This window comes from Archocentrus centrarchus, chromosome 6 (genome assembly GCF_007364275.1).
Source record: "Archocentrus centrarchus isolate MPI-CPG fArcCen1 chromosome 6, fArcCen1, whole genome shotgun sequence".
Classification (NCBI taxonomy): Eukaryota; Metazoa; Chordata; class Actinopteri; order Cichliformes; family Cichlidae; genus Archocentrus; species Archocentrus centrarchus.
The window spans coordinates 18,135,609-18,150,379 of record NC_044351.1 but is presented as its reverse complement, the minus strand read 5'-3'; the positions used below and the strand labels follow the sequence as shown (position 1 = coordinate 18,150,379).

The 14,771-nt window shown below is 41.0% G+C and overlaps 2 protein-coding genes across 5 annotated transcripts in view; one reads left to right on the top strand and one right to left on the bottom strand.

Moving 5' to 3' along the window:
* eps8l2 (EPS8 signaling adaptor L2) overlaps positions 1 to 6,743 on the top strand; it is a 28,764-nt gene extending 22,021 nt beyond the window's left edge. For all 4 annotated transcript variants that reach the window (XM_030732446.1, XM_030732448.1, XM_030732445.1 and 1 more), the window contains 2 exons: positions 2,197 to 2,329; positions 5,798 to 6,743. In XM_030732446.1, coding sequence (XP_030588306.1) covers positions 2,197 to 2,329; positions 5,798 to 5,875 — 211 coding nt within the window. In that variant the 3' untranslated portion in view covers positions 5,876 to 6,743. The remainder of the gene's footprint in view (positions 1 to 2,196; positions 2,330 to 5,797) is intronic.
* Positions 6,744 to 6,793: 50 nt separating this feature from the next.
* Positions 6,794 to 13,624, bottom strand: LOC115782329 (fatty acid desaturase 2-like). The gene is made up of 13 exons (XM_030732450.1): positions 13,469 to 13,624; positions 12,725 to 12,992; positions 11,453 to 11,563; positions 10,965 to 11,162; positions 10,587 to 10,688; positions 10,390 to 10,515; positions 10,240 to 10,300; positions 10,079 to 10,155; positions 9,190 to 9,287; positions 8,737 to 8,833; positions 7,881 to 7,960; positions 7,551 to 7,676; positions 6,794 to 7,431 (listed from the first exon to the last, which is right to left on the bottom strand). Exons 2-13 carry the CDS (start codon positions 12,932 to 12,934, stop codon positions 7,380 to 7,382), a joined length of 1,338 nt encoding a protein of 445 aa, XP_030588310.1. The 5' UTR covers positions 12,935 to 12,992; positions 13,469 to 13,624; the 3' UTR covers positions 6,794 to 7,379.
* Positions 13,625 to 14,771: the final 1,147 nt, after the last annotated feature.

Below are 14,771 nucleotides of genomic sequence, written 5' to 3'. Positions count from 1 at the left end.
ACTGTAATTAGGGCCCGAGCACGAACTGTGCGAAGGCCCTATTGTAATTGCTTCGTTTATTATTATTATTATTATTATTATTATTATTTTTTTTTTTTTTATTATTATTCAGGCAAATGAATTGGCTTTTTGGGGGCTTTATCATATTCAAAAACTCATGAAACTTTGCACGCGTGTCACACCTGGTGAAAATTTAAGTATTTTAATGGGCTCGGGCAAGGGCGCGCCCAAATGGCTCGCTAGCGCCCCCTAAACTGGAGCCCCACCGCTGTGTTTCACGTACATGAATGAAACTTCATACACATGTATATCATGTCCAGGCGCACAAAAAATCCTCTTGGAGCCATGCCCTAAACCCAACAGGAAGTCCGCCATTTTGAATTAATTATGCAAATTTGGCGATTTGCAGCCCTCACACTTTTTCTAATAACTCAGAGGTTTTAGACGTTATCATCTTCATATTTGCTTTGTCTAACCTACACCCCCAGGGGAATCTAAATCTCGAAAATGGTGAGTTTTTGCCAAAGGGGAGGGGTCCTTATGCCCCTTTGAACTTTGATCATTCGCCATGAAATTTTGATTGCCTCTCATTCATACCTACATGATCCAATGTGCATCAAACTTCTCCAGTAGGATGAGGGTGCCCCCCTGAACACATACATATGACAATATTTAATATCAGTCGCAGCGCCACCTAGTGGGAACAGGAAATGCCATATTTTACACTTGGAGGTCCAGCTCCAAGGTGGTTTAGCAGAACCATCTCAAATTTCACCTGGAAAGCCTTAAGAAGTTGGACTTACTGTGTTTTCAAAACTGTGACTTTTTGACAAAAGGGCGTGACCCTTATGGGACGGCAAAGTTCGATGATTCGCCATGAACACAAAACTGGCTGTAACTCAAAGCCAACTTGCCCAATCTGGCTCAAACTTCAGTGGTGTGATAAGCATGCTGCCCTGAACACACTCATATGCATAAAATCCATAAACGGTAGAGCGCCGCCTAGTGGCAGCTCGGAATATCTTAAAATAGCAAGTTTTTTGAGTAGCCCCGGAGCTACGTTTTATCTACATGTATGAAAATGTACAGGCTTGTGTAGCATACTAAGACGTACAAAAAAGTCTCTTGGACCCATACCCCAAACCCTACAGGAAGTCGGCCATCTTCAATTGAAGGTGTCAATTTTTGCCATTTCCACGCCTGCTATTTGAACGAACTTGTCCTAGGGCATTTCACCCACTGACACCAAATTGGCTCCAGATCATCTACACAAGTAGCCCATCAAATATTGTGGAAATCTTTACAAAATATTAAACGGCCTTGTCACACCAGGCCATTAAATTTGGCCTTTGTTTTTCTCCCTCACCACCAAAATTGTTTGTGCACTTGTTCGCACATGCTTTGTCTGATCAGGCTGAAAATTTAATCACTCATGTACACACCCAGGCTGAATCCATAACTACAGATTCAAGACTGTAGGCGCAATAGCGCCCCCTACAGAAGCAAATGAAAATTTGTATGACCGTCCACAGAATTAGTTTTGCTCTGAAATACATGAAATATCTTTCACCATTCCTTACAAAATCCTCATCTATTTGATAAGCCTCCTGCCCTGAACACATTGATATGCATAAAGTCCATAAACGTTAGAGCGCCCCCTACTGGCAGCTTTAAATATCATAATATACCATGTTTTTTAGCTAGCCCCTGAGTTACATTTTATCTACAGCTCTGAAATTTTGCACACTCATGTAACATCCTAAGACATACAAAAAAGTCTCTTGGAGCCATACTCCAAACCCTACAGGAAGTCCAGCATCTTCAATTGAAAGTGTCAATTTTTGCCATTTTCAGGCCTGCTATTTGAATGAACTCCTCCTAGGGCATTTCACCCAGTGAGACCAAATTGGCTCCACATCATCTAGACAAACAGCCCATCAAAAAAGTCAATCAGACCCATGCCCTATTTTGCATGCTGGAGCCGTGACCACACCCCCAAATATTCCATTGCGTCTATGCCGAGAGCAAAAGATACCTTTTCCTATAAAAGAATTCAACTTTCTAGAGACCCATCACGATCACAAAACCTCCGAGTGCGGCACGAGTCGACGAGCGCCACAGGTCGACGCGCGCGGAGTGCGAGGGCCCGATATCACCGCTTGCGGTTTTAATTTAATTTGTGCCTGTTTTCTGTAGGACTGTTGACTGTTTGGGGATCCTGACTGGGGCTCAGCTGTTTTCCCTGAACAAAGAAGAATTGAAGGCAGTGTGTGGAGATGAAGGCAGTCGTGTCTTCTCACAGGTCACCGTGCAGAAAGAACTGCTAGAGGTCAGTCACCTTGGCACATAAACTGCTTACACAGGCACATAAACTGCTTACACAGCTGTTTCATTTGTTAGCTGTACATGTTTGCTTTTAATCTGAGACCCTTTAGATACTATAGATACTGTGTGAAAAATACCTGCATTTTAACTTTCAGTATTTATCTGAGCTTGTTAAGACAAGTACATATATGTGAAATCTGGTGTCATGTGTCAGAGTCTTAGTGATTCCCACTTTATACTTAATATAGTTCCAGCCCCAAAAGTGGATATACTCACTGAGACTGGGACAGTACTAAATAGAAAGAATTTGTCAATCTAACGTCTTCTCCACAAAAACAGCTACACAGAAGTAGGAGGAGGGGAGAGAGTAGGGAGGGAGTTGAGTGCCCTGACACTATGAAGCTGGCCCTCAGTTTGCTGGTCCTGGTCCAGAGTATCACACGTGATACTCTGGACTTAGGATGGTCTCGATTGTGCCCCTGTAGGACATGCACATGATGGGGGCTGGGGCTGGGGCTCTGGCTCTTCGCAGCTTGCAGAAAAAGTAGATGATGAACCTTCTTGGCCAGAGAAGTGCTGTTGAGGGTCCAAGAGAGGCTCTCTGTGACATGCACGCCCAGGAACTTGGTGCTGCTCACCCTCTCCTCAGCAGCGCCATTGATGGTCAGAGGGGAATGCTGGGTGTGTACCCTCCTGAAGTCCACAACAATCTCCTTTGTCTTCTTCACATTCAGGGAGATTTTTGTGGCTGCACCACAAGGCCAGGTGGCTCACCTCGTTCCTGTAGTCTGTTTCATCATCATTGAGATGATAGATCTGTGCAGTGGTGTTCAGTCATCAGTAAACAGTGTGAAGAAGAGGAGGCTCAGCACACATCCTTGGGGGCCCCTGTGTTTAGAGTGATGGGGCTGGATGTGTTGCTGCCAACCCAAACTGCCTGTGGTCTCCTAGTCAGGAAGTCCAGCAGACAGTTGCAGAGCGAGGTGTTCAGCTCCAGCCGGTCCAGTTTTAGAATGAGCTGTTGAGGGATGATTGTGTTGAATGCTGAACTGAAATCGGTCGATGACTGGCATTCTGACATAGCAGTCTTTATTGTCCAGATGAGTGAGGGCTGAGTGGAGGGCAGTGGAAATTATGACATTGGTCCAGGGAGGGGGAGAAGACAGTCTTGAGATGTTGCATGATTAGCCGTTCAAAGCACTTCATGAGGATGGGGGTGAGTGTAACTGGATGGTAGTCGTTGAAACAGGTGGGTGACAACTTCTCTGGGACAGGGATGATGGTGGTGGTTTTGAGGCATGTTGGGACATCAGCCTGACTCAGCGAGGTGTTGAAGATGTATGTGAAGATATCAGCGTCCCCTGCACAGTCCCTCAGCACATGACTTGGTATGTTGTCAGGAACAGGACCTTTGTGAACATTGATCCTACTGAATGTTCTCCTCACACTGTCTGGGGACTGCCTCAACACCTGGTGGGGATGGGAACTTCTGAGCAGGCAAGCTGTTTTGTGCCTCAAACCAAGTAAAGAACTGGTTCAGCTTGTTCAGCAGAGAGGTGGAGCTCTTGCAGGTCTGCAGTGAGGGCTTGTAGAGCAAGTCCAATCGTGAAATTTCCTCACTACTAAATATTCCACAGTCAACTTTTAGTGGTATTATAACAAAGTGTTAGTGATTGGAATGACAGCAACTCAGCCACAAAGTGGTAGGCCATGTAAAATGACCGAGCAGGGTCAGCAGATGCTGAGGTGCAGAGGTCACCAACTTTCTGCAGAGTCAATCACTACAGACCTCCAAGCTTCATGTGGCCTTTAGATTAGCTCAAGAACAGTACGTAGAGAGCTTCATGGGACGGGTTTCCACGGCCCAGCAGCTGCATCCAAGCCTTACATCACCAAGCACAATGCAAAGCATTGGATGCAGTGGTGTAAAACATACCACCACTGGACTCTAGAGCAGTGGAGACATGTTCTCTGGAGTGAAGAATCCCACTTCTCTGTCTGGCAATCTGATGGACAAGTCTGGGTTTGGCATTTGCCAGGAGAACAGTACTTGTCTGACTGCATTGTGCCAAGTGTAAAGTTTGGTGGAGGGGGGGATTATGGTGGGGGTTGTTTTTAGGAGTTGGGCACCTTAGTTCCATTGAAAGGAACTCTTAAAGCTTCAGCATATCAAGATATTTTGGACAATTTCATGCTCCCAACTTTGTGGGAACAGTTTGGGGATGATCCCTTCCTGTTCCAATGTGACTGCACACCAGTGCACAAAGGTCTGCAACCTGAAACCTTTGGGATGAACTAGAGCGGAGACTGCGAGCCAGACATTCTCATCCAACATCAGTGTCTGACCTCACAAATGCACTTCTTGGAAGAATGGTCAAAAATTCCCATGAACACACTCCTAAATCTTGTGGAAAGCCTTCCGAGACAAGTTAAAGCTGTTATAGCTGCAAAGGGTGGGCCAACAACATATTAATCCCCGTGGATTAATAATGCACACGACACATATAGGAACTCAAATTCATGTGGGTGTGATGGCAGATGACTGAATACTTTTGGCAAAATAGTTTACATTTTGTGGCTGCTTTGTGTGAGAAGATTGTAAAGCCAACAGACATCAAGCACACATGTGTAGCCATACTGAAGAAATGCAGATTAAACCAAAGTGAAGCTGTGACTCTTGACAAAGTAGTGAGGGATTAAAAAGAAGGAAGGCAAGAAAAAAGTTCAACATTAAGAATCCTTTTAGGTCTTTGAGTCAAACATCTCTAATGGAGTGTGGTATATTGCCGAACTATCCACAGGATCTTGCACGGTGCTTATTCCCTTGTTATAACATGCTCTCCATCAACAACAGTGGAAAATCATTTCGATTCACTGATCTCAGTAGAGTTAATACATTTGTTTGTTCAGATATTCATAACCTTTAATAAAAAATAGTCTTTAAGCCTTTCATTTTATACAATAAAAGGCTTTAAGCCTATTAATTTGTCTTTTTAAGACCCTGCTTCTAAAAAACTCGGGATGCTGGAAAAAATTTAAATAAAAAATGGAAAGCAATGCTTTACAAGTTCAAATGTATTTGAAACTGCTCAGTTGGAGGAATTAAAAAAATAATTTATGGGTTTCAGTGAAAATGGTTAAGTCCCTTCAAATATACACATAATATAAGCACCATCCTAAAATGCCTGTCTGTTCTCCGGGTCTGAGCTCATTTAAAACGTGATGAGGAACAGTGGAACTTTTTTTGACAATGTTCAAAAAACAATAACATTTCTCAATTTAAAACTTTGATATGTTACATACATACCATACCAGCTTTTCTTGGGAACAAGGTTGCGTTTAGATAAGAAAACTAACAATCCTAAACCTGCTGCTGCTTTTGTAAATGCAAGCCTGTCTCACATCTTCTGTAACTCTTAGATGCATTCTGTAAAGAACAATATTTAAAAAGACGTCAACATTTCCTTTCCAGAAGAGCGGTGGAACCTCAGAGCTACAGGAGATCTTGACGCGGAGGCAGGAGAGGATCGACTCCAGCAACAGATACTGAACCTCATTTTCCTCCCCCACAGCTTTCCAAGTGCAGCAGCTTCTTCAATCAATCTACTGTTAATCATGACCTGCAGTAGCAAATACTGAAATACTGTGTATGTTTGTAATTGTGTATTTATTTTGTATCATGCGATGTGTGTTTTCAAGCATTTTCTTAATCGTGTTGCTTTCGTTCTCTTTTGTCTCTCCAAATTTTATTGATAAAGAGATTTCTGCAAAACAAAAAAGTAGCTTATGAATTTATGTACACTTTGGTGTACGTGTGAGCGTGCGTGGGCATGTGTATGCATGGCTTGCATGCAATGTACATATTTGTACAAGCAGCGCAGTTAAATGTTCATGCAGTCAGTGACGAGTCTGTTTACTAAAATACCTTTGGAATAAGTGGATTTTAGCTGTTGTATTTCAAAATCTGTGCCAGAATGATTGACACATTTCCTGATATATGGCCAACTGTTTTCATATAACTGTTTACAGGAGTAAAACGTGCTCTGTGTTACTTCTAGTGGGTATCAGAAGTTTTCTCAGCCTGGTTGATTAATGCTCATCAGCACTAAGTATTAAAACGAACATTCTTGCTAATCATATTTCAGACATTCTGTCAAACTTAGCAGGCAATAATTCTGCATGAAGATTTTGTCAGTAAAAGTGAGATGCTCTCATTAATGTCTTCTCAGCAGCATGGTGTTTTGCGGTGTAAGCGCCAGAAAAACGAGCACGTGCAGTAGATGTGCAGTTTCTGGTAATGAATTAATAAGTGAAGATTTAGAGAAAACATTCAAAGGGCTGTAAATATTTTTTGGGACAGTTTTTAAAAGGATAATGATTAAAAAATAAATAAACTTGGTGAGAATTTTATAAATGTCTTTTGTGAACATAGTTCTTGTGTTTATCATTGGACTAATGTTACCAGATGTCCAGAAATAGTCAACACAGTTTATTTATTGTATACTGAAGAGAAAACCACGAACAGCACTTACAGTAGTTACAATTTTGACACAATATAATGAAATTAACAATTTACAAATTGTGGTTCGTGAGAAACCACAATTTGTAAACGCCAGTGACGCAGTAGCTCATCCAGCTCACAGGAAAAACGTGACCTTGGGTACAATTTGCGTGATGACCCATTAGGCCATCATTGTGTGCAAGTTTGATGAAATTCTTGAGGAATGCTGTAGGAGGAGTAGAGATTCTTCTGAACCTTGAACGGACAGATAAACAGCAGATTCCTTGCAATAGCTTTAGCTCACCTCGCCTTTGGCCAGATGAGCAAAAAATAATCATGTTTTATTTGTCAAATTGACTCAAGATTGAAAAACAACTTCTACTCTTGATCGAAATACTCTAAGGCAATTTAGGAAAACCCCTGACTTAATAACATTAACAATAACCTCATTCCCAGACTAGTGGTTCGATTTTAATAATCAAACAGATACAATTAGTTCTTGATGCAAAAGTGAAAAACACCCCTTTTACATCTGTGAAGGAAATATAGTCCATCATTTATGGAGGTATGCATCAAGCCAGAGGTCCCCTGAGCTTTTCAGTGATCTGAAGACAGAAAGAAAAACAGGCAAATCATCAATTAAGCGCAGACTGACATACTGTATGGTCATGTGTGTGTGTGTGCATTTTCAACATTGTCAACACTCCATTATCATTATACTTACGTTACAATATCAGCGAAGCCTCGCCACAAAGTTTTCACCTGGTAAGGAATACCATGTTTCTCACAGAGTTCGCGGACTTGAGGTGCCACCAGGTGGTAGTTGTGACGCGGCATCGTAGGAAACAAGCTTGAGAGGGGAAAAAAACAAAACAAAACAGGAAGCTTACCGCAGGTATAATTTCTGATTCATGATGTTTCATGGACCTGTGATGCTTGTAGCTGCAGAATGGGTGTTTCTAATTTAATCTCAGCACTCTACTTTGTACAATCAGTAATGCTCTAGTTTGCAACAGCAAGTTGAACATACATTTGCTGCACTCATTTGACTTACTGGTGTTCAATTTGAAAGTTGAGGTGTCCACTGAACCAGTCGTTGAAGAAGGACTGCTCGATGTTACAGGTGGATTGTAACTGAAGTAGAAAATGAATCGAAAGAGTGCAACGAGTTAATAAAAACATGTCCTAGTTAATATAGGGGGTGGTTTTAATCAAAGTGGTGAAGAAAGTGGTGTAACCAGAAAAGTCTAAATAATACCAATATTTGTGATCTGGGACATTCATGAGTATTGGGTGATATGAGTCTGAATACACTGCTAAAAAAATTAATGCTTTTTAATCAGAGTATAGCATCAAGTCAATTAAACTTTTGGGATATTGATCTGGTCAGATAACTATCAGAGAGGGTAGTTTATCAGTTTCAGCTGCTTTGGTGTTAATGCAACCTAAATCCAATGGAACACCTCTGGGACATTATGTTTCAGTCCATCTGATGCTGCAAGGATTCAACTCAGACTGTCCAGGAACTCAGTGACGCACTGGTCCAGATCCCCCAGGACACCATCTGTCATCTCATTAGGAGCATACCCCAAAGTTGTCAGGCATGCATACAAGCACATGGGGGCCACACAAACTACTGAGTTTGAGTTGCTGGAATGAAATTTCCCTTTTATTTTTGGGGTGTCTTTGAATTCAGTCCTCTGTGGGTTGATCATTTTCATTATCATCAAATGATGTGGCACCCTTTCATTCCTAACACATTATCCAGTCCGTATCAGTGTAGCTATCCAGCATGATTTTTTTTCCCCATGATGTGTTTTCACATTTTTGAGCAGTGTATTTGAAGCGTCCAAACCTTTTGCACAACCTTGCATACCAGCACCACCTGCTGGTAAAAATGGTACAAGTACCTGCATGGTCAGCCAGTCCTTGCGCTTTTCATGATCGATGTCCATCGGTATGTGATTCATCTGAGTCACCCACACAAACCAGTGACTCTCCAAAAACCTGTAACATTAAAACTTATATAATACCTTTGATTGAACAAGGTGTTACATAATGTAATGCTAAAGAGTACAAAAAATCACTTCTTAATAAGACATACTTTATTAGGTGTATATTATTAGCTTTAGTAACTGCTAATAAATGCAGGATTTCCCACACATATTCCAGCAAAATGCTGCAAAATTAGGTGCTTCTCAGCTCAAGGACAGCAAACAACAAAAAGAACTGGATCACCTCACGAGTTAATGATTTACAGATCAGTAGAAATTCAAGACAGTTTATCAGCTGTTTATAAGGTATGTCTTATTAGGAAGCGTAATCACAAAATGCATTGGTAAACTCTCTTTCTAAATATTTACCTGACAAAAAAAAAGAGTGCCAACGAGCCAAACACACCATATAGGGGTATGTAACAGGAGAAGTACCGGAGGTAGTATGTCATGGACCAAGCCAGATCCTTCACAAGATAAGAAGGTTTGAATGATTTACATAATTTCTTTCTTAAGAGTCATAATTCATCAAAATCTTATGTATACAGTTAGGTCCATAAGACTGATTTTTAGTCATTTTTCCTCAGTGGATTTTAAATCAAACAGTTAAGATGTGATTGAAATGCAGGCGTTTAACGAAGGTATTGTATTAACTGTTTAGGAATTACACTGTCCCCCATTTTGAGAGGCTCAAAATTAATTGGGCAGACTAACATAAATTTAAGAAATATAAGGATTGTTTTTAATACTTGAAAATCCTGTGCAGTCAATGACTACCTGACGTCTAGCAGAGATGGCCTTTACTGTAGTCACCTTCAGTCGCCGCTTTTCTCTCTGCCTTCAGTTTTGTCTTCAGTAACTGAAAAGCATCCTCTGCTGGGTTGAGATCAGCTGACTGACTTGGTCATTGAGGAATATCACCGAGAATACATTTCAGAATTTTTCCAGCTACTTCTATCAGCAGTCACATCATCTTGATTTAATCTGTACAAAGATTTTCTTTAGAGCTCTGTGGGCTCTATTTGATGTTTTCTGAACATCTAGAATGACAGTGATCACGCCTCACCTGGCCACAATCCTGCTAATTAGTCAATTGTCCAATTACATTTGAGCCTCTGAAAATGGGGGACAAAATGTTTTTCTTTGGCTCTCTAAGCTCAAATTTCCTTTGTTAGGCTAAATTCAACCTGATACATAAAATGGAAAGAACTTTATATAAACTATATAAGACTATAGCATTCATAGACTGACAGCTTACCACCCAGTAACGCCGGGATATCATGGTGTACATTATATTAAAGTTGTAGAAAACTGGGATGAGCAGTGGAGGTCCCACTGAAAGAAAAAAAAAAGACAAGAATTGTTCCAATTAAACTGTCATAGATGTTATTCGTTTTAAATGACTCTGAAGAAACATACAGAGAAAGAAGTACTGGTGTTGGCGATTGTAGGGCATGTGTTTGATCTTCTTTATCCCATACTGTAACACAGAGGTAAACAGAGCGTGATGAGCAGTTGAACCATATGAATGTTTGAAGAAATTAGAAACATTAGTGCTGTGCTACTTGCTTCCACTGGTAGAGTCTGTCCAAGTACAAAGGTGTCTAATGTGTTGATATCAGGGTCCTTAGTGACAATGTTGGGTTTAGCGTGATGCTGGAAGTGTCGATGATTCCACCAGTTTGCCGAAGCTCCCTGAGAAAAACAATCTTTCAATATCTGTGTTCAATTTACATGAAGAGAAAGTTGGAACTGAGGGAGGTTACCTTTAAATGACCAATGACAAACTTGTGCACAGCGTGATTCCAGCGGGATCTTTTGAAGACAGAAAGGTGACCAAAGTCATGCTGCAGCCATCCAGCTTGTGACTAGAGAAGAAGGGAAACAAGCATTATGTGATGTTTTTGCTGGTTTATTCGACTCCAGTACCTGAGCACGATTCACAGGTTTTTAAAAAAATCTTTATTTGGTGCTACATCTCAGTTCATCCTCTTTCCGATGCAGGCTAGGGATTACTTGTAGGTACTTTCATCTCATTATTTGAAACTTTGTGTTTAATCTAACATTCACCTTTATAAAAGCATGTATGTCAGAAAATAAGGAAAAGCATAACAGGTCCCTTTTTAATTTTCTGTCTGAATCACCTGAGCAGTTGCCAGCAATACAGAACACAGAAGTGTCAGTATCCAGCCCGTCCCCCACGTCGAGAGGATAAACCATGCGATGCCTTCCAACAGCAGGATGTGACCAAGGTGGAGGAAGAAAAACAAAGGCTGACTTCGAAGCAGACCCTTTTTCTCCACCCGAGCTCGTAAAGTTTCGAAATCCTGTACGATGGCTGCCTGGGTGCAGAGAAGAAGAAGCAAACAATTCTGTAATTCTGTAAAGCTGAAAGGGTGATACACTAATGTAACATTTGTGAAATCCAGGAAAGTGTTTGCATTTTAGCCGTTTTAGGTTTTGAGTCAGTGAAGCAAGACATTAAGGCCGATAACGAAACCTGAGCATCTAGAATCTCAGCTGTTCCCAACACTCGAAAATGCATGAATAACAGAACAGATCTGTGAATAGGCTGACCTACTTCTGCTCTGCATCTAAATAAGGGCCTTTATTCAGAGAATCAAAGGCTCACATTTTTGTCTTGGTCCTGGCTGGGCTCTGTGGCTGCCAACTCTCCAAGCAGCAGTGGCTTCAGAAACTTTTGCACAAACTTGGAATCGGGATGAAAAGCAGTGAATGCCTCCTGAAAAGCAAGCAGAAAGATATAGAAATGCAAGCTAATGAAAACTGGTGCAAAAAGTTATTAGATCCTAAAATAATAAAAAAAAGTCCTGAATTTACTTATAAAATAGTCAAATTCAAGTTTGTAAAACACCAAAAGTAAGATGATGCTCTCTGTAAGTTTTCTTTTACATGGCATTTTTCATACTTGTGCAATAATTTGAAAGCAGCATTTAAATGCTGTATCTGGTTCAAGTGGAGCTATAGTTTGTACTGTCAGATAGTTCTGAGGTTCCAAATATGGGGACTAGAGAGGGGCTGATTTTATGGCTCCAAGATTAATCTGAGGGGCCAAACATCTGCTAAACACACTCATGCATTTGCCCTCATGTTATGGAGCTGTCTTAGAAACAAGTTTATTAATAAGAATATTTTTGTTCTTGAATCTTTATTCGGATACAATAAAACTACAAAGGGGAAATCTCTTTCTGTTAGAGCTGCAAGTAACTTATAAACATGTGAGGAGTGGCAGGGGGCCCAGACCATAGACTGGTGTATACACTACATTTTGTGAGGTATCATAAGACTTGTTCAAAATAAATATCAATCAAATCAAGTTTATTACAACCATGTTTTATAACGACCAGTGCTGATCAAAGGATTGTATAGGACACTAAATATATGACAGGCAGCATTCATAAATATGTGCAAAAAGCAAAAGAGACAGCAGGATAGAAACTTATAAGACATTAAGACACCATTGGCTTTAGTTTATTTATTCTTACAGCCATGGTTAGGTTAGACCCACTGTTTAATCACCAGGAATGTGTTAGACTTTTTTTTAATAATGTAAAATGTTAAATTCAAAAGAAACTACTAACTACAGTAAGACTAAACAGAGTAAAAAGTCGATTTAAATAAAATGTAGTGGAGTTTAAGTAGCATAGTTGGCCATCTATTATATGCAGCCATCCATCCATGGGTCCAAGTCCGGCTCAGGAGGAGTGTCACATGGTGCCACGAAATGGGGAAAAGTAAACTGTGGGCCAGCTTAAAATTGTAGTTAACCACAATACTTGGGCCATTTTATTTAATTAAAAATAAAATCATGCAAATATAAATGCCCAGACCTATACATTCTTATTTTATTTAGAAGGAAATAGAAAGAAAACCCGTAATATACCGTGGCATCCTCTCCAGCATAGTGGCTGATGACGCGAAACCCTCCTGGATGCCTTTTGGCCCACTGGGTGATGTTATAAACCTTTCGATCGATGACCAGCCATTTATCATTCTTGCTGCTGTGTCTCTGCACCTCCTCCCAGGTGTAAACACCCTTAGTTTTCCCGCTGTCCGGCTCTCCATGGTCCGTCTGCTGGCTTCCTCTTCCCATCTTCACCGCTTTCTCTGGTCTGAATCCACCCGAACTCTAAAGGGCCAAAGTTTCAAACCTGGATGTAAAACAAAAAGATCCCTCTTAACTGTTTATGGAGGAAGAAGTACACACAGGGGAGATTTTGTTTGGAGCGGCTTCTCAAGAAGCTCAATGTAGCAGAAGTGAAACAAAGGAGCGCAACATCCTCGCTAATAATTCATGAAATCCAGCAATCATGACTTGGAGCTGCTGGTGAAGCAGGCCGGCTTTTATCTAAGGCTCCGAGTTTTTACATCGACAGTAAAAAATAATCTAAATGTCACATGCACACCTCAAATAATCAAAAACGGGAAATGCATCAACACTGCGCACATACAATAAGTGTGAATGCGGAAATTGCCCAAAGTATAGTCGCCGTTAGCGTGTAGAAACACGACGCAAAGTGACTAAAGCGCCACCAAAAAGCACTAATCGCCTCATAACTGAATCACTCATCAGCACGGGTGGCTGGCGGTGCAGGCAATAACATGAAGATGACAAATGTTAACTTACAGCATCCAGACTTTAACCACTGTCCCCGGGTTGCAGTCACATCAACAGCCCGGTTAAAGGGTTCAGCTCCGCTTTATGTAGCGATCATTAAGTACAAACTCCAAGCAGATCATTCGACAGTGTCTGGGCCAATCGGCGCGCAGTATATTCTCCCCCGCTGACCAGGGTGGCCTCAATAAGCTGCCTGCACATTTTCTAATTCATTAAGTAGAACCGGTTTAATGGTCCCAGCTTTATTTGATGTGCTATAAGCTTTTTTCAAAACGCAACCAAAGAATTTGCAAATACAATAACTGAAGCGAGATGCATTGTTAATATCTCCCTGTGTCTGATGTTAATCCTTGTTCCAGGTTAATGGATGATAAGTAAGTTGGTTTGAAAAGAAACAACTGGGAGGGATGAGGAGTTCCTGGTTTTTCTTTGATCGTCATGTGCTCTTCCTGGAAAGCAGCTTGAATATCATTCCTTGAATTTCACGTCGGTGCCAGTGTCCTCTAGTGGTTTAATTTGCTATCTTGCTGCAGGGTATCAGTTTTCAGATGTACTCTGATACCCTCTGATAACACTGCTACTGCTGCAGTAAACATTCTGCTAATAAGTGTATCCTGGTGTTAAGTTGCATTTTAAGTTCTGACTGAAATGCAAGAAAGGTGTCCAACCTTTTGTCTGGTACTGTACAGCATCTGTTGGTCTGATACGCTGCCATAAAAGTGTGATCACACTGGCACAAGTGACATATTAGCATTTAAGTAAATGCAGCTGATAAAGTTATTGATGACACCTGTCCTTTTCCTCCCATGACGTGTCACCGTACCATAAAAATGTCCCTTTGTATCTACAGTGTACACTTTCTGCAGGAAGTAGTGTCGCATCAAATAATACTATAATTGATTCTGTAATAGACTGTAAATGATTGGGCCCACTGTATTTTCTACAGGACTGTTCCCTTTTTGGAGATCCTGACTGGAGCCAAATTGTTTTCCCTGAACAAAGAACTGAAAGAAGTGTGCAGAGAAGGCAGTCGTGTCTACTCAAAGGTCACTGTGCAGCAGGAACAGAGGTCAGTCACAAACATCTGTCAAACTGCTTACACAGCTGTTTCATTCATAGATGTGCTTGTTTGCTGAAAATCTGAGAACCCTTAGATACTGTAGATACTGCGTGAATAATTTTCAGTTTATCTGAGAATTTTAAGACAAGTGGATGAACACAGGTATGTAGCTGGTGTCAAGTGTAAGACACCAGCCCCAAAAGCAGGTGTACTCACTGAGACTGGGTCAGTACTAAGTAGAAAGAATTTGTC